At 37.5% G+C, this 23,801-nt stretch overlaps 1 protein-coding gene across 3 annotated transcripts in view; it reads right to left on the bottom strand.

Moving 5' to 3' along the window:
* Positions 1-23,801, bottom strand: part of NBAS (NBAS subunit of NRZ tethering complex) — a 184,897-nt gene that overhangs the window by 142,321 nt on the left and 18,775 nt on the right. For all 3 annotated transcript variants that reach the window (XR_002418886.2, XM_005506848.3, XM_065055875.1), the window contains exons 11-21: positions 22,972-23,037; positions 19,442-19,570; positions 18,902-18,965; positions 17,316-17,509; positions 15,958-16,215; positions 15,110-15,235; positions 13,626-13,777; positions 12,633-12,767; positions 12,305-12,383; positions 11,092-11,196; positions 10,659-10,795 (exon numbers count right to left, since the gene is read on the bottom strand). Coding sequence is in view for 2 of the 3 variants with exons in the window: in XM_005506848.3 (XP_005506905.3) it covers positions 10,659-10,795; positions 11,092-11,196; positions 12,305-12,383; positions 12,633-12,767; positions 13,626-13,777; positions 15,110-15,235; positions 15,958-16,215; positions 17,316-17,509; positions 18,902-18,965; positions 19,442-19,570; positions 22,972-23,037 (1,445 nt within the window). In the remaining variant the exon portion in view is untranslated. The remainder of the gene's footprint in view (positions 1-10,658; positions 10,796-11,091; positions 11,197-12,304; positions 12,384-12,632; positions 12,768-13,625; positions 13,778-15,109; positions 15,236-15,957; positions 16,216-17,315; positions 17,510-18,901; positions 18,966-19,441; positions 19,571-22,971; positions 23,038-23,801) is intronic.

Raw genomic sequence — 23,801 nt, 5'->3', positions numbered from 1 at the left:
AAATACGAAATGACATTTCACTGGTTTTACTCCCTACAACACTGTGAGCACTGAGGAGACCAGCCAGGCCTCATTTCATATGAACAGCAGCAGATACTGTTTTACACCATATGCAGCTAAGCTGTTAGCTACTCACTGCATGACATAGATTTAAAAAAAAGGTGTATTTGGGTTAAAAAATATTAAGAATTCTTCTAATAAAGTGTCACAGGACTCTACTACATCTAGAAAATATCTAGGGGAATATTTGAGCCACATATTATAGACACTTGAGAAACTCCAGGTGAATGCTGTGCTGCAGTGGCCTGTACCTATATTCTATTCCCTTGGCAACTGCTGTTGGCCATTTGCATTCTGGCCAAAGCTACCAAGACCAATCTCATGTTTCAGCACAAGGTTTTGCAGGAATGAAACCTACAGTTGTCCAGACACATCAATTGAAGAAGTACTATAAGCATACTTCAAAAGTTTTTCATGAAAGCTTATTAACAGACCCCATCACGAAATACTAAGTGGAAAAGACTTTTCAGTTCATGGAAAAGAATCATCATGAATTGGTATCTTGACTGGGAAAAGTCTGCTTCATCTTTTTTCCCTTCTCACAGCAGAAAAGGTTAGAGTTAAATATTTTAAGTCAGGTGTATGGATTAGCCATGGAAAACTCTTTTAAAAGTATTTTCTGCTCTGGCTTGATTTCCCATTTTAAAATCATTCCGGTTCAGCAGAGGAATAAGTTGAGAGAGGAACTTCAGATTTCTGAAGCTCTCACCAAGAGTCAAGCAACACTCAATAACCATCTCCTCTAAATGCTTAAAGAAAACACCACTAAAAAAAATAAAAAGTGTAAAATATCGTAGTAGAAATCAGCAATAATGGAAAGTCAGTCTTAAGAGATACATTTCTTGCTAAGTTCAGGGGAAAACAAAACAAAACCCAAACAAGAACAACAACAAAAACAGCAACAAACAAAACCAAACAAAACCAAAACAAAACCAACAAACAAACGGCACAGCTAAAACCACACCAATTAAAACTTGCAACTTCATTCACCTCCTCACAAGGCTAAAATTAACAATCCGTAACTCCCTCCTGCCCCCACATGACTGCATCCAATTGTCCTTACTTTCTCTCCTCGTTATGAAGACTTTAGAAAAACTCTTCATATTTGAATTCAAATACGAGGACTGGAATAAAAAAGTCTCGATGCCAGCAAAGGATGGGAGATCCCTGTACTTGAGGCTTTTATAAAGGCAAAGAAATTAGTAAACACTGTATTAATCTCAACATTTATCACAAGATCTTTCTTAACTGATAGTTAAGTTTTCGCATAGCTTTTTTTACCTCAAATTTCCACTAGCAGTGACTCCTTTGACTCACACAGAAGAGGTAGCTGGTAAAATGGAAATAAGAGAGTTGAGAACAATTTCAGGCATCAAAACACACTCGCGGTCTGCAAACTCGAAAACATAAATGCAGATGAGACAGAGAAGAACAAGAGATGCAGACATGAAGACATACATGAAGAGGTAGGACTTCATTGTTCTACCATGCTTTTGTTTACAACACACACGCAGCAAACCCAGGTGCAGAGGAGCCCATGGGAAGCACCGCAGAGGCCCTGCGCACAGTACGTGCACCTCACAGGGCTGCAGGGAAGTGAATTCAGCACGCACAGGCAGCTTGTCAGGTGAGCACAGACTCTGTCCTACGGCACCAGAACTCGGTCTCTGTCCTTATCCTGCCCACCTTTGCAGTTTTGTTCTGGAAACTGAAACCCCCCAGAGGTCAGAGGCACGGGCAGCGTAGGTCTGCATCGCTGGGCACCCACTTGAAATTCCAGATACAGGGACAAATCCTGGCAGCCACTGAGGCAGGAGGAACCTTTTCCAACTGAAATAAACGATCAGCTGCGCCATAATATAATGCTACATAAATATTAGCACAGGGTTGTTTTTTGGGTTTTGTTTTTTTGGGGTTTTTTTTGTTATTTTTGTTTTGTTTTTTTTTTTCCCAAGTCACTGCTTTCCCATCCTTTCCTCTCTCTTCTTTTCAACAGTAGAAAAAACATGATTGGAGCCCAGTAAATTGACAGTATTCAACTCTATTTCTTCAAAAAGAGCTGAGTTTTCCTGTATTGCTCTTTTCACTGTTGTTTACGTTTGCTTGGCAATTCTTCCCATTCTTTGCTTTGACAAAAGAGGTCTATGCTATTGTAGTTTCTGTATCCTACCAACTGCATTTATTCAAACCTGCAGATTATTTTTTCTCTCCAAGGACAGGCTTTAAAAAGAGGAAGGTCTAATTCAGTTTTAAGGTCAGAGTTCAATTCTTTCTATGACTGATGGCAACTCTGTGTTTTTTGTGGGTTTTTTTTCCTTCAAGCATTACATACAGCAGCTCTGGCTCTGAAACTCATGTAGTTAAGGATTAGGTGATTCTTTAAAAACTTTTTCCCTGTAAACTTGTGCACACTGAATACAGACTCCAAGCAAAAGGGCAATTCACCCCAACACATTTAGGAAACATTATTTTTTTGCTGAAAGACATGCACAATTTTAAGAGTATGTCTGGGTTTTTTTTTCTAAAAAAAATTTTGGAAGTAGATGAAACTTTATTTTTTTTATGTTTTTTAAATCGTCTCATTGTCTGAAAAAAGTTATAAACACTAATCCTACATTTGAAAGCTTGTGTGTTACATACTAGAATACTTCTGAACATAACTCATTTAAGTAAGACACTGAGTATTGATCTAAAGGTAAAGGTATTGATTGATATAAAGGTAAGAAAGCTATATGTGAACATTCTGAACTATAAAATAGTGTTTCCATCAAATGGTTTTGTTATCTATTCAAAATGTTTTTGAAGAATGTGTTTGTTTCCAACTTCGTGACACTTATGTTTTGAATTATCTCAACTGTATGTTTTGTGATAAGAGGAATATAAAATCCTGAACCTTCAAATATTCTTTTCCCCCTTGCAGATTTATCAGAATTTATGATTTCCATATTTTACTGTAGGCACACTGTAAAGCGTTTTAGACTTCATATTCAAATTAGCACTTCTGTAATCCCACTACATATAGACGGAGGCACTGAAAGCAGGCTATATATATATATATATATATATATAATACATGTAGCTGTATATAATACAGGATCTGGAAGAGAAGTTTTATAAAAATATTCTTTTTTTAATCTAACCCAGAAACTCATTTCGCTAAATGTGTATCTTCTCAGACAGCAATGGGGAAATCAGTGCCAGTTTCTGTTGCTCTGCAATTCTAATGGCTCTGAAATAGCTTCATTACGCCACAATTATTCTATAACTGAGGATGAAATATAATAACAAATGCATCCCAGATATGTAGTCTTAGCAGCTACGATATGTATTGCATTTTTTATATTGTGTGAAAACATTCTTTTCTACAACTATAGTGGTTTAGGAGTGAATTAATAAATGTAACTATATAACTGATCACATATATTTTTAGGTTTCCAATAATTCAATATACTATGTGATCCAAAAGTGGTGGGCAGAGAGAGCAGGTCTTCATTTTCCAGGAATATCCATAGGACATGCAACAAATTCATCAAGACTTAAGTACAGCTGGTGCCCAAACCAGAGTGCCAGAAACACCCCACATTTGGGGAAAACTGATCCACATTAACTAGTGGAAAAGGTATCTCAGGTGCTTTTGGCTGCCACAGTTAACAACCCTTCAGAATTCCTGCCGCGCACGTTGTGACGACAGGTCTTCTGAAGCAACTCTGCCACTAGAGAAGAAAAGTTATATCTAATTTCACACAAATAAATCAAGCTATGTTTTAGCTACATGGTCAACCTTTAACAGAACTTTGGGAGAGGGGAACTTCCTTTTTCCTCCTAAAACAACCTAGAATGAATGATCTAAACATCAGAAAAATCAGCCAACACCACAGAATCGCAGTTCAGAAGCTCACTATGGCTTTTTTCCTTGATGCATACAACCAAAATTGCGAGGCAACAGTTCACAAAATCAAAATGGGTTATTTTAAAGACACAGCTGAACTCCAGGTAAGATCAAAACTGTCTGCCACCATAGAGTGAAAATAGTCCTTCAGAATTGTATAACGCATAATAGAGGTTCAGGGAAGAAATTTTGTTCTAAACCCTGTAAAAAGGTGCCAGACAAATAAGACAATGGCAGCAATGCATTTTCATGAGAAGACTGGTAAAGGTAAGCCAAGGTACAGGTCAGGACAATGCAGACAACAGACACACATGGTAGATGAAGACAGGACAACTCAGGCATGAACATGCCAAAAATATAAAGAAAACCTTATTAATGCTCTGTGGATAAACAGCACAAGCACTGTTCAGCTCACACGCTACAGGAATATATGCAAAAGCTGTTACTGGCCCATGTGAAACCTCCAGAAACCTCCTCCGAACACAAGCAGCTCTCTCAGCCTTTAAGTGCTCCAGTCCTCACAGTCACCCCCGTGGCCCCTTGCTGAGCTCTCTCCAGTTTACTGATGTCTTTCCACCGGGGACCAGTATTCTGGGTGTGGTTGAACAAGTGCAGCAGCCTGACTGCTCAGTCTCCTGGCTGTATTTCTGTTCTTGCAGGACAACATGCTGCTGGCCTTCCCTGCCAGCTCTTGTCCTGCTTGTGCCCACCAGGAATTCCAGGTCCTTTTCAGCAGAGCTGCTTCCCAGTCAGTCATTCTCCAGACTTTATAGTAGCAAGAGTTTCTTCAGTTGCAGGAAAAGGACATTGCATTTGTCCTTCTTGAACTTCCCAAGGCTCTTGCTGGCCCATTTCTCCAGCCTAAGTCCCTCCAAATGGCAGCTCAGCTCCAGCATAGCAGCTCCTGTGACACTTCCCTCCTTCCTTGGTGCCAGCTCATGTTCTCCTTGGTTCCTTCACAGCTTCAAGCTCTCATCCTCTTCTTCAAAAATTCCCCACAACTAGTACCTATGGTACTTCTGCCAGCTGCTCCTGCCGCTTTCCCAGATCCCCACATAGGCCAGTTAGCAGAAGAGCTTCTCTTTCTCAAAACCACTGCTTTAACTTGCACATAGACCACAAGAACCTTCCCCATTCCTACCAGAAGTCAATCTAGACAGGAATACAAGTACTACAATACAAGTTAATCTTTCCCTCAAAAGTTATTTTTCCTGCTTCATAGTAGAAGGTAAGATCTAAGATTTTATTTCCTCAAACACATCCTTGAAATAATATTAACTATATTGATCCCTCCTACCTCTAAGCTGTTTTTCTTTTTTCCCTTAGTGCAAAGGAAAAGAAGCGCACATAAAACTTATGCTCATCTCGCTTATTTTGCTGTAGCACTATACAAATTAATTCAAACAAACTACCAAAAAGGTCTGATCAGGGGATTAATTCTTTTAACACGAACACTTCCAAACTACACTAAAAACAAGAGCAATTCAACCTCAGAAGAGAAGAAGAAAAACTAACAGGAAAAAATAAGGACTATATTTTAAACAGTTCTGCAGACTTGCAGTCATCAAACCTATTTACATACACATACTAAGAAGTGAAGAGATGAAACTGTAAGAGCTTTATCGAAACTGCGTTGCCACAGGCAATAACTAAAAACCTAGTACAGGAGAAGATATCATTACGGAAAGGCAAAGTTAACTGCTTATGAACCTCTAGGTTTAATTGTGTAGTATTTACCTATTCATAGATGACAGTCTACTATGTGGAAATTTTCAAGTTTTAAAAGTTTCAGTAAGTTTTCAGAAGATACTTCACTCCCTCCCCAGTCCACCTGGCAAATGTAGTTCACAATTCTCCAGTAAAAATTCCCTTTAAGCCACAACTTAAAACCAAAATTTGAAAAAGTTAAGGAGTAAAAAAGCAGAAACATATAAAAAGTTGCTATCTCAGAGGGAAGATTTTTACTACTGGTGTAATGTGCAATATAGTAGACTTACGGCAGTTGAGGGAACCATACCTTTGAATTTCTCAACTTCTATGAGTTTGAAATGTGAGCAGTAATGTTGCAATATAGCAGTTAAATGTAGTAAAAAGGATAAGAAAATTAAAAGAAAAGGATAAAGACTCTGGTTATGTATTTATAACAGTGGTAAAGCATTATTTTCCTCCGAGATCACCTCTAAAAACCTGAGGGCAACAATCTTAACTATAGACTAAGAATGCAAGCTGTAGCTATTAAAACGAAATTAGAAAGAGCCATCACTCTAGCTATCTTAACACACAAAGTCTGTGCATCTCATGGATCCTTGAGAACAAGCATGAATCCCAATGATTAAGAGACAGCAGAGATTCAGGAGCCATCATCATAGAAGAAGCAGAGAAATAATACAAAACCAGTAGGAAAACATTACAAACACAATTCTGCAAAAACACATTAGTGAATAATGTCAGTTTATCACAATACAAATTTGAAGCTGACAAGCATGTATGGCCACCTATGCGACTCAGTATTTCAGATTTCTTCTCAGCTCTGAGAGCTGTTGAGCTTATGTAACTTACAGTCCTTTCCAAGAGTCTCTTGAATATATAAATCTTCTGCTCAGACATCACAAACCTCCTCCTGAACAGTTCTGAGAGAATCACAGAATAGCTTGGGTTGGAAAGGACCTTCAAAGCTCATCCAGTCCAACCCCGCTGCCATGGGCAGGGACATCTCCAACCAGATGAGGTTGCTCAGAGCCCCGTCCAGCCTGGCCTTGAATGTCTCCAGGGACGGGGCATCGACCACCTCTCTGGGCAACCTGGGCCAGTGTTTCAACACCCTCATTGTAAAATAACTTCTTCCTCATATCTAGCCTGAATCTCACCTCCTTGAGTTTAAAACCATCACCCCTTGTCCTATCATGACATGCCCTTCTAAAAGGTCTGTTCTCATCCTTCTTACAGGCCCTTTTTAAGTCATAAAAGGCCACAATAAGATCTCCCTGGACCCTTCTCTTCTCCAGGCTGAACAACTCCAACTCTCTCAGGCTGTCCTCACAGCAGAGCTGTTCCAGCTCTCTGATAATTTCTGTGGCTCCTCTGGCCCCTTTCCAACAGGTCCATATCTGTCCTGCACTGAGGGCTCCAGAGCTGGACACAGGACTCCAGGTGGGGTCTCACCAGAGCAGAGGGACAGAATCACCTCCCTGACCTGCTGGCCACGCTGCTTTTGATGCAGCCCAAGATACAATTGGCCTTCTGGGCTGCAAGTGCACATTGCCGGCTCAGTGAGAGCAACCTCTGAAGATGCTAAGCTACAAAACACGGGCCAAAAACAAGAAGCAAAAGGATATCTACCACTTGAGACTTTTTTACAAGCAAATACAGGGAAAAAATGTTTCTATATTTCCTAACAAAGTAGCCCACAAGACAGAAAAAAAATAAATTCTTCTACCTTTATTTCCCCCCCATTTGTCATGCTAACTCTTCCTTGACTGATAAGACCTTAAAATTTTTGTGACACTGGCCTCTAAATGCCATCCTAATGTAAGTGACATGTGCCAGTAACAAGAAAAACAACTGCTTTATGCTTATAGAATGCACTAGCAAAACAAGCCTTTCACTAGGTACTTAGAATTTACCATCTGCAGCTGAACTGGAGGTTCCAGATGAAAGGAAACTGCAATTATAATGCAACCTTTACAAAGACATTTCTCACAGGTAATGAAATTCTTCAGATATAGCACTTCTGTGTGCATTCATGTTGCTGGTGGCGTACAGCAAGCAATTGTGTTGCAATGCTTTTGCCTCGGCAATAGCTGCAGGCGCTTCTTTGTCCCATCTCAGCTGTTTCATGCACAAAAAAGGCAGCTCCTGCTATACCATCTCAAGATTCTCCTCAGCCAGATTCCCCTATAGACGGAGGAACTAAGAGAACACAGCCATGTAGTGAATTTCCATAAGGACCAGGGCCACCTCAGAGCGCTCCAGCTGGCAGCCAACCATCTTGTTGTTTAAAGTGCTCCATATACACAGGCACAATATGGTCAATTCCAAGCAGTATTTCATCCTACACACACACAGGACCATATATGAAGACCTAGAAGACAAACTACGGCATATTTTTCCTCCATCAAAATGTTTTTCGGCCTCCAGAGCTGCACAGTGCTCAGCAGCAGGACTGAGCTGCAGGAGGCCGAGCAGCCACAGCATCAACAGCGCATGACCAAGGCAGCTTTAAGCCAGGCCCCCGGCTTAACGTGGGCGCTGTCATGCACTTGGTCCGTGTTAGTGGTCTCACTGCATGCACCACAGCACCTTTCAGAATCTCTTGGTACAAACAATTATGGCCTTGACTTTCCAGAAAAGCAGCAAGCTAAAAGGAATCACAGTAAAGATCTGCCTTTTTTTTTTTTTTCAGGTGAAAGTAGAAAATTCTTTTTCCTAACTGCAACAGTGTGAAATTTAGAAAGGAAAACCAGATTAAATTGTTGCCTGACTCAGATTCCTTTATAACACTTGTCGAGAGTCAAAGTTCACAACGACAGATTGAATCATTCTCACTCCTTTCCTAAGACCACTGTAATTACAAGCTGCATAAGCTGAAAAGTCATAATTCTAATTTCTACCAATTAAAACATTGGGGTTTATATTTTTGCAATGTTTCCCCTTTTTTTCAGAATTGTATTAATTACAGTCAGCACTTGCAACTTTCTAGTATTATGTGGTAATGAAATACTACAACTCACAAAACCAGAACCTTGTTCAGTCAGTCAATTTAAAGCAAATTACAGCTATATCCTGTGTTCTACAGAGAAGTAAACTAAATAGCACACTCATTTAAACCCTATTTCATAACAATTTCATATCTACAGAATGACAGTAATTCTATTCATACTAACATCCCATTAAAAAATAAATGCTAGAATTAAAAGGCCCGCTCTCTTAAAATGACCAAGAACTTCCTTTTTCTTTGATTAACGTGGGTTCACTCTGATTCGCATGAAAAAAGAACTGCTGGAAGCTAAAGCTATTTGGACTAAGTGGGGAGACCCATCCCACTTCAAAAGAAAAAGTCTCTTAAATTAATAAGAAAACATTATATTGTACAACAAGTCTATTTCATTAGTTATTATTCTCATTAATGGATTGCAATGGATCTGGGTATACAGGATTTTCTCTCATGGCCATTTTGTAGTTGATCAAAGACAAACATTTCAAGGACAAAGAGCATTATCTGTTCTGCAACCAGAGAAAAAAGAAGCGTGAACCTGGACATATCTGATCGCAGCACTGAGAAGTTCTGTCTGCCACACAAACATTCAAACTACATATATGAATTTTTCAAGAGCAGAAAAACTGAAGTTCTTGACCCACAACTTCACATCTCCACTAGTAGAACACTGGTGAAATGTTTTAACTGTCACTTTGCCTCTTGGCCCGTAAGTCAGTTTGTCAACCAAATTAAACAAAAACAACTAAATAAAAATGCAAAAATCAAGAATAAACGACCCTTCAGACGGAAGGGAACCCATTTTTGAACACCAAAAAAAAAATATAATAACCACATTTGAGACCCTTCTTCCCTGCCCCTCTCATTATAAATTTTATTAAAACAAAAGAGAAAAACTGGAATATATTTTACCAATTTTATAACTACTGCAATACTTTGTCTCCATGGTCCTAACTGCTGCCTTACAGAAAATGATAACAGAAGTGTTTTCACACCACAACTGAATAACTACATGTGTTCTTGATACTACAAACATAATAAAAAGTGCAGTAGTAAGCATTATATATCATAAAATAAATACTAACTTCTGCTCAGAAAGGACAAAAGTTTTACAAGTAGGAAAATGTCAGGGGAATTACTTGATGAATAAAAAACCTCTTCTACATGGAGAATTATCCAAATGAGACTGTTGAAACTTTGAAGTGAAAAACTAAACTATAATGCTGGAAGACTACAAAAAAAATTCTATTAGTTACTCCAAAAACTACCCCTCTGAAGTAAAGCTTCAAAGTCCTATTGTAAAATATTAAATAATTAAATATTCCCAATTTCTTATGAGCACCTAACAGTATGCTTCGAAACTAATTTCATAATTGAAGTATTTGAAAGAACTAATCTAGAAGTAAAAAATTGTTTTAACACACAGAACATTGTTATGATGTTCAAGGAAGACTCTCTTATGAGAATTTATATTAAATTGACAGTAAACTAACATTGGATGCCAAAAGGAAAGAGTAGAAAAGTCTGGATTTAAAGCCTCTACCACAGCAAGCTGCACAACAATCAGTAACAGGAAGATTAATGATTTTGAAGTTACTGATTGCTTGAGTGTTAAATTGCATTTCAAAACAAATCCAGAAAAAAAGTAATTGCTTCCAAGGAGCTAAACACATGCCTTATTTATTTCCTAATGCTGACTGTTATTACCAACTAGTTACAGACTTGTACTTGCACTTGTGAAAACCTGGGCAGTTTCAGGTCAGAAAAGGCCACGCTTCCTCTTACGTGTAATGGAGGCAAAAACGTTTAAAGTCCCTGTTTTCCTGATAATAACCAAAAGAGAGCAAAAAGCTTCCATGAATGGCACAAAGTAGAGCAGAAAATTAAGACTGGTCAAGTACATGAAGACAAAGCTGCTCTCTTGATTCCAGGTAATAACCAACTGCAGATTGTCATACATGGAAGCTAATTTATACACTTAAAAACAATACTTACCAAGCTTCAGGCAACAGGAAAGCATATTCATGTGGTGAAGTAGTCTCTGGAAAATTGGAGAGAATTGCCTGTCTGTGTGGAAGTAAAGCTGATCCATGGAAAGTGAACAAAATTTCCAAAGCTCTGACATTGCTTTCCTAAAAAACAAAATGTTAATTTGCAGAACTAGCTTAAGACTGATTTATCCTGAAAAGGAGCAAGAAATATAAGCTTAGGTTATGCAACAACATTTAGTTTTAAAATTTTCTTTAGCAAGAAAGAACATTAGCTCACAGTCACTGCATTTATTTTTTTACAATCAAACAAATACCCCTCTTCACCTCTTAAATTCCCATTGAGAACCAATCAAGTTCCAAAGGGGTTGAAAAATGCAATTAAGTGAAAACAGCAATACCAAAACAAAATTACATTCTAGCAAAATTAATATTAATACCCGAGCATAAGTTCTCGCTGAAAGTACAATATTCTGATTTCTGAACTTCTTGAAGAATTCAGCATCATAGTGCTGTTCAGCTGCATGAGGCCCGCCAAGGATTTCCTTTAACCAAAATAAAAAAAAAGGCACTTTTAAAAGATTGTTTTTTATGCAAGATTCACAAATGTACCAAAAGGTCTACACATTTCTTTATCTTAGTATGAATAAGTATGAGATATATGTGGAAAAGTACACTCTTGTTTTCTATTTGTTTCAGTATGAAAAAAAAAGATGCATTTTTTATTTATAAGCTAAGAGAATTTTCTGCCTTAGTTAGGGTTTAGCCAACATGAGTTACAAAGAGATGTAGTAAAAGTCATTAAGCGACTAGTAACAACTGCAAAGTTGAAAAACTAAGCAAAATACAGTTTGACATTTCAAAAACTTCCACTTTGGTAAGTTCATGGAAGAAAGACATTCATTACAGAATCTGAGTAGAACTTGCTAATTCAACTGACAGGGGGAAATAATAATTCTGCATTAACTCCACATTCCATGCTGTTACAAAACCTAATCCCTTCACTCACAATATGTTCAGAGGAGGCTTCTGCCCAGCTAGACCTCTCAACATAAGAAGCGGCCACTTGCCACAGAGAAGTAGGAGAAACAGTAACTTTAACAGAAGACAGCTTAATTTCTCAAGTGAGAGACTGTAGCATTTCAAGAATACTGTAAATATTAATACTACAATATTTAGCAAAAATTATATCATCATAGAATCGTTTTAGTTGCAAGAGACCCTTAGGATCATCGAGTCCAACCATAACCTAACTCTAGCACTAAATCATGTCCCTAAGAACCTGGTCTAAATGCCTTTTAAACACCTCCAGGGATGGTGACTCCACTGCTTCCCTGGGCAGCCTGTTCCAATCCCTGACAACCCTTTCCAGGAAGAATTTTTTCCTAATATCCAATCTAAACCTCCCCCGGCACAACTTGAGGCCATTTCCTCTCATCCTACCACTTGCTACTTGGGAAAAGAGACCAACACCCTCCATGCTACAACCTCCTCATAAGGTCTCCTCCCCTCAGCCTCCTTTTCTCCAGGCCAAACAGCCTGAACTCCCTCAACCGCTCCTCATAAGCAGTTCATCATGTGATGAAAAAATTACAGAAATACCTATGGAATGAGAACACAAGAGAATTGTAGCGAGTTACTGAGTTTCCTCACCTCATAGGTTTCAAGGCGATCAAGGTAGGTTAACAGCTTCAGCCTGGACCGGCAGAGCTCTTTTTGTTCCAGTGTCAGCCTATGTGCAAAACAGGAATTTCATGCTTGGAATTGATACTGTACATCATGTACATATGAAGACAATGGTTACACATTTTAATGACTTTGTGCACTGGAATATATCAAGAAGGTCAGTAAATTGAGAACTTCAACACAATATAATGCCAATTAAAATTTAAACCACTTTCCTTTTAGGAATAACATAAGTGAAGACTAACTGCTTTCTTACAATTGTGTAGTTATAATAAAACAATAACATTTCATTTACTTTGAGAAGTTTACTGATAATAGCAGTTCTCGACGCTTCTTGGCCTCTTTTTCCTTTCTAGTATCCATTTCTTCATCTGGTGACAAAAAGTCTTCATAGGGAATTTCAGTGTCCACATCTCCTGGTAAGATAAATCTGGAGGACAAAACCAGCAATGTAATCAATGTTGACACAAACAAATTATTGAATAAACACACTAACACAGCTTTCTGTTTATGTCTTGACTAAAAATCTAAACTTGTATAGAAAATTATAATGGTGACTTTGGCCGTTGTAAAGCAGCAGGCACTAATCACAAGTCAACAAGAGACATCACCTCTTGCTTCTACCCTCTTCCTAAAACAAAATTAAAACACCAACTCTACAGTTCTGATGCTTGTGAAAAGTTTCTAAATTCCAAAGGTACCACTGGGACTGGCAGCAGCTCTACAGCATACAATGGTAACAGTGGATTGCACAGAAGAACAGCATGTTCTATTCCCACCACCAATAACTGGATACTGAAGAGAATTGTCTCTGCATGTATTTCCCCAAAGACCCATTGTGTCTTGCTTTGCTCCCCTCCCCACTTGATCAACAGAAGACCATTATAACAATTAAGAATTACAATAAAATGCCTTTAGAGCTGCAGCTTCCAAAAGAGGCAGCAGAAAACAGATTCTCATAGAAAAACTGTGACATCGGAAGTTTTATGCAATAGAGAAAATAAAGGACATCCAAAGAAGAGGGCAAATGCAGTACAAAATAAATAGCAATTTTACTTTTATAAAAAGGTAAAATGAGAACAGGAACCCTATAGAAATCTTTAGAATAGCTTGATTCAAAAGCATTACTTTTCTACATCCTTCAAAGCATCTTAACATTTCCATCAATTAAAAAAAATAAATGAAAACAAACAAACAAAGCCAAAACAAAAAATTTTAAACTGTTACAAAATACTTAATCCATCATTCTTTAAAAAAGAAAACGAACAAAAAAATACTCTTCCCAAACCTGCCACCATCTTCTCCTTTTCCTATGGCCACAAGAGCCTCCAAGTCTGTGCCCTTCAAGCCATACTGAAGCAGCTTCTTAGCAGCATCCACATTTTCTGGAACTCTTTCCAAACACTCATGAAGAACCCATGCACGCTTCTTAATTTTGCTCTGTCCAAGAACAAGAGCATAGGCACAATGTTATATGCTTCAATCCAAAGCAGTGAAATCACAGAAGTTAAAGTCTTCTAATGTGTTTCTTCCACTTCAGAAAATATCAAGTTAATCTGAAGACTGGCAATGTCAACCAACTAAAGAGGTGAGAAAACTAACCCCCAAACGTTAAGCCTCCAGTTCTGTTTATCAGTACATGGACTTAATTTTATTTGGTTAATGTAACGGAACTAAGCCTCTTTACAGTGCTCTGTTAATGACTGTTTGTTCATTAGCAGAAGTCAGATTCCCACCTGCAGAAAGTTAAGCTGCATCCTGAAGGTAATAAACGCCCACAGTATAAAGCCCACAAATAGAAAGAGAACCAAAGTAAGCGAAAAGCATAATTCCCTCAGAGTATATGTGGCAGAAAAGGGCACAGAAATGCCAAGTGATTTAGCAGAACTTTCGCAACAACAGAAACAGAAGTTATTATTTGTATTCCCTAATTAGTATCACTCCTCCTCACACTAAACAAAATGTGATGTTTTGAGGCTAAAATGCATATTATAGACTGAGTATATTCCACAATAGCACTCAAGTCATTTTCAGTATCAATGTCAACATGCCAACAGAATTAAGTGTTAGGAAGGACACATCAGGGTAACAAAATATTATTGCCTTATCTGCTAATCTTCAGCTGAGATTGCATAGCACAAGGAGAATGGCTACTTGTAAAATCTTATTTTTGCATTAAATTATGATCTGACTTGGGAATCTCCCTTGATCTCTTGGAAGGCTTTACACTATAGTAACAATAGGTTGCGCACTGTTGCCAATGCTTGTCTGCTGAATTTGAGGTCTTTCATCTAAGCCAGAAAACCCCACATCTCATTCTACTGAAAAACTCCAGTTACAGGTAACAGAGTTTAATATAAACTTAGTTATTCAAACTTTGCTATAGCTATTGATACCAACTACACCCTCCCATTTATTTTTCTAAAATACTTTGAAGTTATTTAAATACTTTATATTTTCAAGTGTTATTACTAATCATTTGCCATGCAACAATCTATCGCTGCATGTGGGGGAGAGATTACAATACAGAAAGCAAGCTGCTGTATCAGAAATTAGAAGATACTCCAAAGGAAAGATTTCTATTAACTTCCAAGGTCTCCAGATCAGGCCTTCAGTTAATTTAACAAGATCATTCTCTTCCAGATGACATGAAGTGGAATTTGCCACCAACTTATGTTGCATAAATTAGAACGCAACTGAGAATTCAATTTCTGTAAAGATAACGCAGACATTCTGATAAGAAAGCCTGCAAGTCACAAAAAACAAACCCACCAAATAGTCTTGAATTGAAGCGACATTAACAGCTGACTTCCTCCACTGTCTTTGATACACAAGATCAGAATCAAGGCCATATGCTTGAGCCAAAGACAAAGCTTCCCCATAGTCTTCGTTATCAATCTAAAATGCAAACACATGAAAGTCATCCGATTTCCATATTAAACAATCAGTTAATTAATTCTGCATGTTGAAACAGGTAGAGGGAAAATTACTGTGGGTACGCTCAAGCAGGTAGGAAAGATAACTGCTCAAGATATAGGTAAGTCTTAAATCTCACAGAACCCTCTAGAAATTTTTCCTCAAGAAAAAGGAAGAAGTTATTTAGATAACTGGCATTATATCAACTGTCCCTGGAAACTCTAATAGCTATAGACTGGGCTGGTTTACCATCAGAACAATTGAAATGGCCTAGACAAAGTACTGTCCAGAAGAAGTATCTATTCTTCAGTCAGAGGTAGTCAAAGGGTTAATTTGCATCTATGTCTGAAATAACATGCAAGTAAACTATATTAACATCAGAGTAGAAGTTAACCCATTCCCTGGTCAAAAGCAAGATAAACTAATGACATTCAATATATTTGTCAGGTGTTCCATTATTTGTAAATGCTCACACGAGTAGCTTCCAGATCTGGCCAAGCTCATGATGCACAGTATCCCCTCAGCCACCTGCAAACATCATCTCATCTGAATTTTTATAATGCCGGTTTTAAACAATAATCCCTTGTCAACTAAGAGACCCTTAGAATTATGTGCCTAAATCCTTCTGCTAATAAAGAAGTTATTTAAAAATAAATTTCTAAATAAAGCTCATTAGCAGATACAACCTTTGCTTCTACACGCACCTTTCTCTGGTACAGTTCCTCTGGAGTCGTAGATCTCAAACTGACCAGGCGGAAATTCTTTGTAATAGTTCGTGGACGTTTCCGTGGAGGAGCAAATCGTTCCATTTCTGTCACAAAGTACAGGCCTTGCTTTAGGTAGCTGAAGTATCTGTCCTTAGCAGAAGTTTCATCATCTGAGTCAGAGTCATCTTCTCCCTCATCTTCATCACCAGGCCTGCTCTCCAAGCGTAATCTTTTTGGAACGAGTTTTATCTCACACTGCACAGAAAACAATTTTTAAGGAGTAGAATATGAAGCGTCTGCCTACTACGTCTTAACTGGTTTGGTGAGAACCGAGTACATCTCCACTTCCAGTACTTCAAATTTCAGAATCAACATCCTTCCTCCCCTTCTACTCCTTTAAACCCTTTATTTATCTGCTTACTTAATATATTCCACAAATCTTGACAGGGTCAGTCTCCTAGGTCTGATGCTTCATCCCTTATCTACTGAAGCAAGAGTGAAGGCTTCGTAATACTAACCCACTATTACACTGAAAGTCCTACACCCCCTGGACAACACCAAACTATGGAGACATCTTAGTGCATTGTTATAGAGCTTACTGAAGCGTATGGCAATATTTTCAACCCTGAGTTATCCAAAGCCAGATCTTCTGTGTGTTGGTCACTGGCTAGATCTGATTTCCAGAATAATACAAAACATTCAAAAATATACATGCAAGCCTCAGTATGTATTAAGATATTCTGATAAATACTATTGTAAACACTTGTTTAAGATATTTAAGACCTATTTCAGTATAAGCCTTAAGAAACAGTCATTCTCTTGGTTTCAAAGGAAATTCCTGTATAATTTCTTAACCAAAATTATGTTCTACTTCCTCCTGGAAGTCTACTACAGACATACTAAAATAGATCACTTACATGGCTTGGCCTGAATTTAAATGTGCTCCTCATTTTTCTTAAATATACTCCCTCTGTAAGAGGTACCTGTTTCAAAATGGCAGAGGGATGCTTGCAGTATTCTTCAAATGCACTAACGTACAAAGCGGTGAAAACTGTCAACACAAACTTTCCTGCAGCAAGATTCCTCTCAATTAGATTCAACCTTGTAGGAGTCTTGCATCTACTCTCTAGAAGTTATTCAACAATTAAGTTTTTATTAAGACAGTTAACTTACAGCAAGTTCAGAAATTTCCTGCAATACCTACCTAGAGATAAGGAAACAGAATCATTTTTCCACTAATCATTTATACTTTTTTAAACCATAGCACACACACATAACACCCTTAGATTACACATGGAAAAGCAAACTGTTTCTACAGCATTCCAAAAATATATCTGCCTGTGCACATTCCTCACCTCCAGACTTAGAAATCCTCCATCATGAGCTGAAGTGACCTGAGGAGAACTCTCAAACCATTCACACGACTTGCCCAGCAAGTTTCTTAATGTCTTGACTGATGAAACAGTCAATGCACCAGAGCAGCGAGCCAGGATGACAGAATTATCTGTCCACCAGTTTACGTCTATCAGCGGGTAATAGGATTCTTTATCTAAAATAAATAAATAAGAACATACCATACAAAGAATAGAACTTTAAACACCTGCTAAGAACACAAGTGACTTCAGTTATTAAAACATTTCATCTGGTGGCCCCACTTAACAAACATTTATTACTGCATATGCATTCTTGTATTTTAGATCAATTATATTTTACTGCATCAGTTCTGCATTAACTAAAGCTGACTGTTGAGGAGAAAAAAATCCTTAATTTTGGACTTGTTTTTAATATTATTTGGTTAAAACATAGTAAACTGATTTATTTGCACAAAACATGACAAATTTTAGATATTTGATAAAGATGTGCTTCAATACTTTCTGGGCCATCCTTAACCAAACCTTCCTGGCAAGAGACAACACTGATGAAAACCAGAAAAGGTTACACTGCTTTTGAGGACAAGTGACAACTATGAACAAGGCTCCTGAAACAGCCAACAAAACAACATTGTTAAGAAACAAAACACAAAAGTCACCATGACTGAGGATGGAAGCTGTGTAATTTCTAAGGTTGTTTTGACTATGGTAACTGGATTCACCAGAGAGTTACCTCAATTTGTGCACTACCGTGTCATTTCTCACCTCTCTGATGAGCCTTTCCCCAAAGAGCACTGAGAAACAGAAGAGTTTATCACTCGTCTGCCACTTCAGGGCTTAGTCACAGCGTAGCTGTGAAGGTCAGGCGAGTTAACCCAAAGACAGAATCACCAAGAAAAAGAGTACAAAGAAACAGGGATCTTTTAATAAAATAGATGTGTATAAGCAATAGAGAATAAATGATGGAATAGCTATTGATCTCTGCACTCTTGGAAGAGCCACGCAATAACCAGGTGATAAATGGCTGCATGCGGTGGCCTGAATTTTGGGAAAAGAATGGAGAGATTGACATGAGGCAAATCCAGTCAAAGGAAACAAAGCCCTTTTGTTTCAGAATTTTAAAACCATTTTTATAATTACATTAGCTTTTAAAATTTAGAAGACATTCACAAAAATAAAAGGTAAAGTGTAGGTTTTAAACTGTGGACTCTAACAATGCGTTACCTACAACAGTATGATCTAGTGGCTTCCGATACAAGCCGAGATGTCTGCCGAATGTTAAGCATTCTACAGAGTCATAATTGTATGATCAATAATAAATGAAGTCCTGCACTAACCAAAATATCCTCTTATTTATGGTTATGGCTGCAAAAGCATTCCCAAGAGAGGATTTTAATACAACCTATTGTGACACTCGTTTAGCTATGCCACGCTACAAATACAAATACTACATACAATTTTGGCAACTACTCTAATTGAGATTTAATTAGCCAGTTTGGATCTCCGTACATTTATGTAAACAGTTTTAACTACACAGTGGTACAAAATAATAATCTAATTGTACCACATACCTTTTATTTTCTTTCTCTTTTCACTAGAGAGTATCCAGTCTGGGTTGATCTCATCATAACCTGGCTAGAAAAAAAAGATTATATGCAAGTAAGTCTTTGTAACATAGACAATCTGTGTATTTAATCTATTCCTGTAGAAAGTATGTGACTTACTAACACCAATCTGATGAACAAACTACTCTGGAGTGTTACCTGGCAAACAGAATGTGGTTTCAGCCATTTAAAGTTAATGGTGTTGGACTCCACTATGATTTTAAAAATATCATTTCAGTCGACCTCTACCAGTGTTACCCATTTGGCATCAAAATGCCTCATTAAATTTTCATTTCAACACAGTTGGTTCTTTTTCTTAATTTTTAAAGTTTAAGACTTATCATTAAAACAGATTATTGAAAAGTAAACAAAGCACTCTTGAAGAGTATGCAGTTGACTGGAAAGACAGTATTGAGCTAAAACACAGTTACATGAACTACTGTCTTCTCCTAGGAAAACATACCTCTAGAGGATTAAAACAGGGTAAATTTCCTACATCCTTCTTACCTGATCAGTTTGGTCCCATTCTCCTTGTTGTCTGAGAGATGGAATAGACCAGATTGTCAGTTTTCCTGAGAAATGAATAGCTGCCAGAAGAGCTCCATCAGGGGAAAGATTCATCTTGAAAACTCCATCCTGCCAAACATTTTGTCAGCAAAGTAAAAAGACAAGCAAACAAACAAAAATACGCAAGGAATACCTCCCCCACCGCCCCTAAGGAAAAACAAACAAAACAACAACAACAACAACACTATGTTAAAAGTCAGAGTACACGTAAAATACCAGTTGTGCCATGGAAGAGTAAAAACAACCTGTATAAAGGAAGAACACCATCATAACACCAACAAATCTTTATGAACTGTATCACACTGTCATACATCAAACAAAATCTGGAAGTATGACATTCCCAGGAGAACACCGCAGAGAGCAATGCAGCTACTTAGAGGAGAAACTGCAGGTTGTTCTCCAATCATCTCTTCAGAAGAAACATTCAGCAACATTAGTTTTCTACTGTCCTGCCTCTCAGGTCCACCCAGGATGAGTGCTGCCCAAACACAGCTTAGTACAGCTCTCCATCCCTGGAAACAAACTTTTGGGTGGGCATTAATACAATTAAAAATGAAGGAGATACAAGAGATACATAGATAAGAAGATCTTGAAGAAGCACATTGTTCATTACAGGCCACTGCATCTGAACTTAAGAATATCTTGGGTAACAAGAAATTAAACAGCAATATAGCAAACATCAAATTAAGTCCATATGGAAGAAATAACTCAACATCTATAAGCAAAGTCCTTCAAGGCTACAAAAATTCTGGCTGAAGTTTTCCTTTACCTCGGTGTATCTTAAGAGGCAAAATGTACTTCAAACCAAATACTTCCTTAAGGATTCACAAAGTCCCACATAATTACAGCTGAATCTAGACACCATTTCCACAAGAGAAACACCTCTAAATATACACTCAAATTTTAAAGTCAAACTTAGTGTCACTGGCAATGCATAACAATTTCTGAAAATACAGTTTATATTTACTCCCCCCATCCTCAACACAACTGTTTTCAGAAAGGTCTTTAGGTTCTCAGAGTCTAGTCTTGACTGAAAGACAGTAGGATGTAGATTACCAAAATGTATATTGTTTTTAAAATCCCATTTTGTTAGCGCAATTCACTTTTAAAAACTTTCTATGAAAGATTCAACCTAGTAATGTTAGAACTATCCAAGCCTGCAACTAATGAATTTTTAAGCCAGTGCCTCCCCTCCTGGAAAACACTCCGACATGAAAGAAGTACAGAAAAGTTACTAGACATCCATACAATGAAGAAGTCTGAATACACTTTCTACAAGACATAAGTGGTAGGTATCACTTGAAGACAACTATTATTTTGATGTTTATTTGGGTTTGTGGGGTTTCTTATTATGATTTTTACTTTATTTCTTAGGCTGTTTAAGTTCTAGCTATGGCACAAAAATGATGATCAAGTGATCTGCTCACTTGATGTTGTACTATGGTTTGCAGGTACAGAAAGCACTGCTTAAATCCAACCTTTAAATGTGTTGTTAGTTGAAAAGGAGAGAATTACTAAGGCTTTTTTTTTAAACAAATAATGATTTTTTTTTTCTAATATAAATAATTATCAAGTATTCTCCAATTATATTCTTAGGCAGCTAGAGTACTGCAATCTCTATTACAGCTTGCCAAGGAATTGTACATGCCTACTAATGGCAATTCAGTCTTTACAAATCAAGTCCCATGCACAAAGGGCAAAGAAGAGATATATAACCCACTCAGATAAATGGTCAGTGGTATATATCATGGACCTTATCAAGGATTAAAGATTTACTCAGTAGTCAGTAATAATTCTGTCGCTGTTAAATTTAGATGTTGGGTGGCCATTAACACATTCAAATTTACCACCCAAGCATTGTCATCTATAGAGATTAATCAGTGCTTTGGCAAAGCAGGCCATGCTGCCTCAGCTTGTCAACATAAGGGAACTACTGAACAAGACACTAAAAACCTCTGCAGGTTGTCACTACACATTTTACAAGTGTCATTTAAGTTAGCAACGCTAAGAATCAAGTCCCAGTATAGCCAGTTCTAACATACAAGTTCTCTAGCTGCTGTGCCTGTTAACACTTGCCAATTTCCCACTAAGAATATAAACTATACTTCACATATTTGAACTGTAATCTCAGAAAACTGATTAAAACACTCAAGAATGAATAACAATCTCTGCTTTTCTTTGTAAATTTAGTACTGGCAAGCACAGTGAAGCTGAACACCACAATACTCAGTATTAGCCTCTCTGTAAAAAAAAAAAAGTTTACTTCAGCCTTCTCTTTTGTATTTTCGGTGAAGGTAATAAAATCTCTCCTCATTCCACCCTTCAGAGAGATTCAGAAATGTATGTTTTCCCCTAATCAAGCATGCAATTTCTTCTTATGACCAGTCACCTAAATATCTAAAAAAATATATTAAGGTCATTTCCAAAGTTCATGTAACTTCAGACCAGCCATTTTCCTCTCAGGAGGATACAGTGAGGGTGATAGAGGGATTATTCACTGTTCTTTCCTTGTAAAGCAAAAGAAGGGAATACAATTTTTTTACAAGGAGGGAAAAAGGGATTAAAAAAGAATCAAAAGAAGGTAACACACAACTACTAGACAAGAAACAGAAGGTGGTGTAGTGCTGCATGAGTAGCTCCTAAGGCATGTAGAAGCAAACCATGAGCGCTGTATGCTAAGCCTTAGAAATACAGAAAGCGAACACCTACACCTCAGCACGACAGTCAAGATTTAACACTCACTCATTCAGAGGAGAGGAGAACACGAGGCCCATACCCAGGGTTTGTTAAGAACAAGCCGATTCTGATCAGCAGTTTCATTAGGTCTGCATGTGTCCTGGTCATAGAACTTGGACCAATAACAAAGTTTTGAAGCTACTTAGCAAAATGTTTCCATAGTGTGTCAAAACAGACTGTAAAAATTAATGTCTTTGTATCTGCCCCATTTAAGTCATGAATTACTAGTTTGAATCCACACAACTTTTCTTCCCCACATTTCATGAAAATTTTGGCCCATGAGAGGGCTTTTGTTTTCTAGTGGGAGTGGGGTAGTACCAAAGGCTGGGTTTTAGAGTTCCTCTTATTTCTTATACTTGAGAAACATCATCACAACCTACTCTCTTCTTGTAGATATATAACACACGTAACATGCTATGATCATTACATTCATTAACAAGTAACTAGATGGCTCTTTACACCTTCCTCTGCATCTCTAGATCTATTCTGCCAGCATGCTGAAAATCCAAGATTCAAGCTTCAGCACATGAACTAACTGTATTTTTTATGAGTCAAACAAATGGCAAGCTACTCCATTTACCACTAAAAGTGTATTATTTTTGATAAATTTTAACAAAATGTTAATTCTTAAGTTGCATAAATTAGATACTACTTTCAAACACTCTCTCAGGCAGTCATTAACAGGCAACTATGTTAGTAAAATACATTTCTGAGGTAGCCCTAGACCTTAATACCTGTTCTGTTCCCCGTCTGCTGTAAAATCTTAAATTCACAATCCTTAATAATCCTCTTCTCTGTGCCTGTAAGAACAGAAACATATACAATGAAAGACAATCTCATACAGTGTTTTATGCACCAAAAACTAAATATCTGAAGTACTAAAATAACTCTACAGGAGTTTTTAAACTTACATAAGACTGCCTATTTTAAAATAATGTACAGATAATAAAATGCAGGTTGTATAACTTCACCCATTTAAATAGGTATGTCTCACGCCGCAGAAAAGTGCTACCCACTTGCAATAAAATTAACAGCTTACTTTTAATAGTAAGCAATACCCATATAAGAGAAAATACTGGGGTTTATCCCAGCATACTCTAAACAGATTTCAGTGTATCTACACAGTAGTTGTGACCAGGTCAAACATTTCTTTTGCTTCTCGTAGAGGTAAATCAAGAGTCAGACAAACCATGTGCTGCCTTCTGTTATGAAGTTATAAAAAGACAAAAATAACACGACTTTTTTCCAACAAAGACAGGTAACATATCCCAGTCCACAACTAAAGAGTTTGTATATTTCAGCACTACAATTTTTGGTTGTTGTTTCTTGGTGGTGGGGGGTTGTTTGTGTGGTGGGGCTCTTTTTGTTGGTTTGTTTGTTTGGGGTCTTTGTTTGCTTGGGTTTTGTGTGGTTCTGTTTCTTTGTGGGTTTTGTTTGTTTGTTGTTTAAAGCAAACAAACAAAAAAACACAAGCAATAATCAAGAACTTAGAAGTTCAAATCATGCTACAGAAATAGCAAAAATAGACATATGCTACGGGGGAAGATACAAATTATTAGACGTT

The sequence above is a fragment of the Columba livia genome, chromosome 3 (assembly GCF_036013475.1).
Source record: "Columba livia isolate bColLiv1 breed racing homer chromosome 3, bColLiv1.pat.W.v2, whole genome shotgun sequence".
NCBI lineage: Eukaryota > Metazoa > Chordata > Aves > Columbiformes > Columbidae > Columba > Columba livia.
The sequence above is the reverse complement of the archived record's forward strand: the minus strand, read 5'-3'. Positions and strand labels throughout refer to the sequence as shown.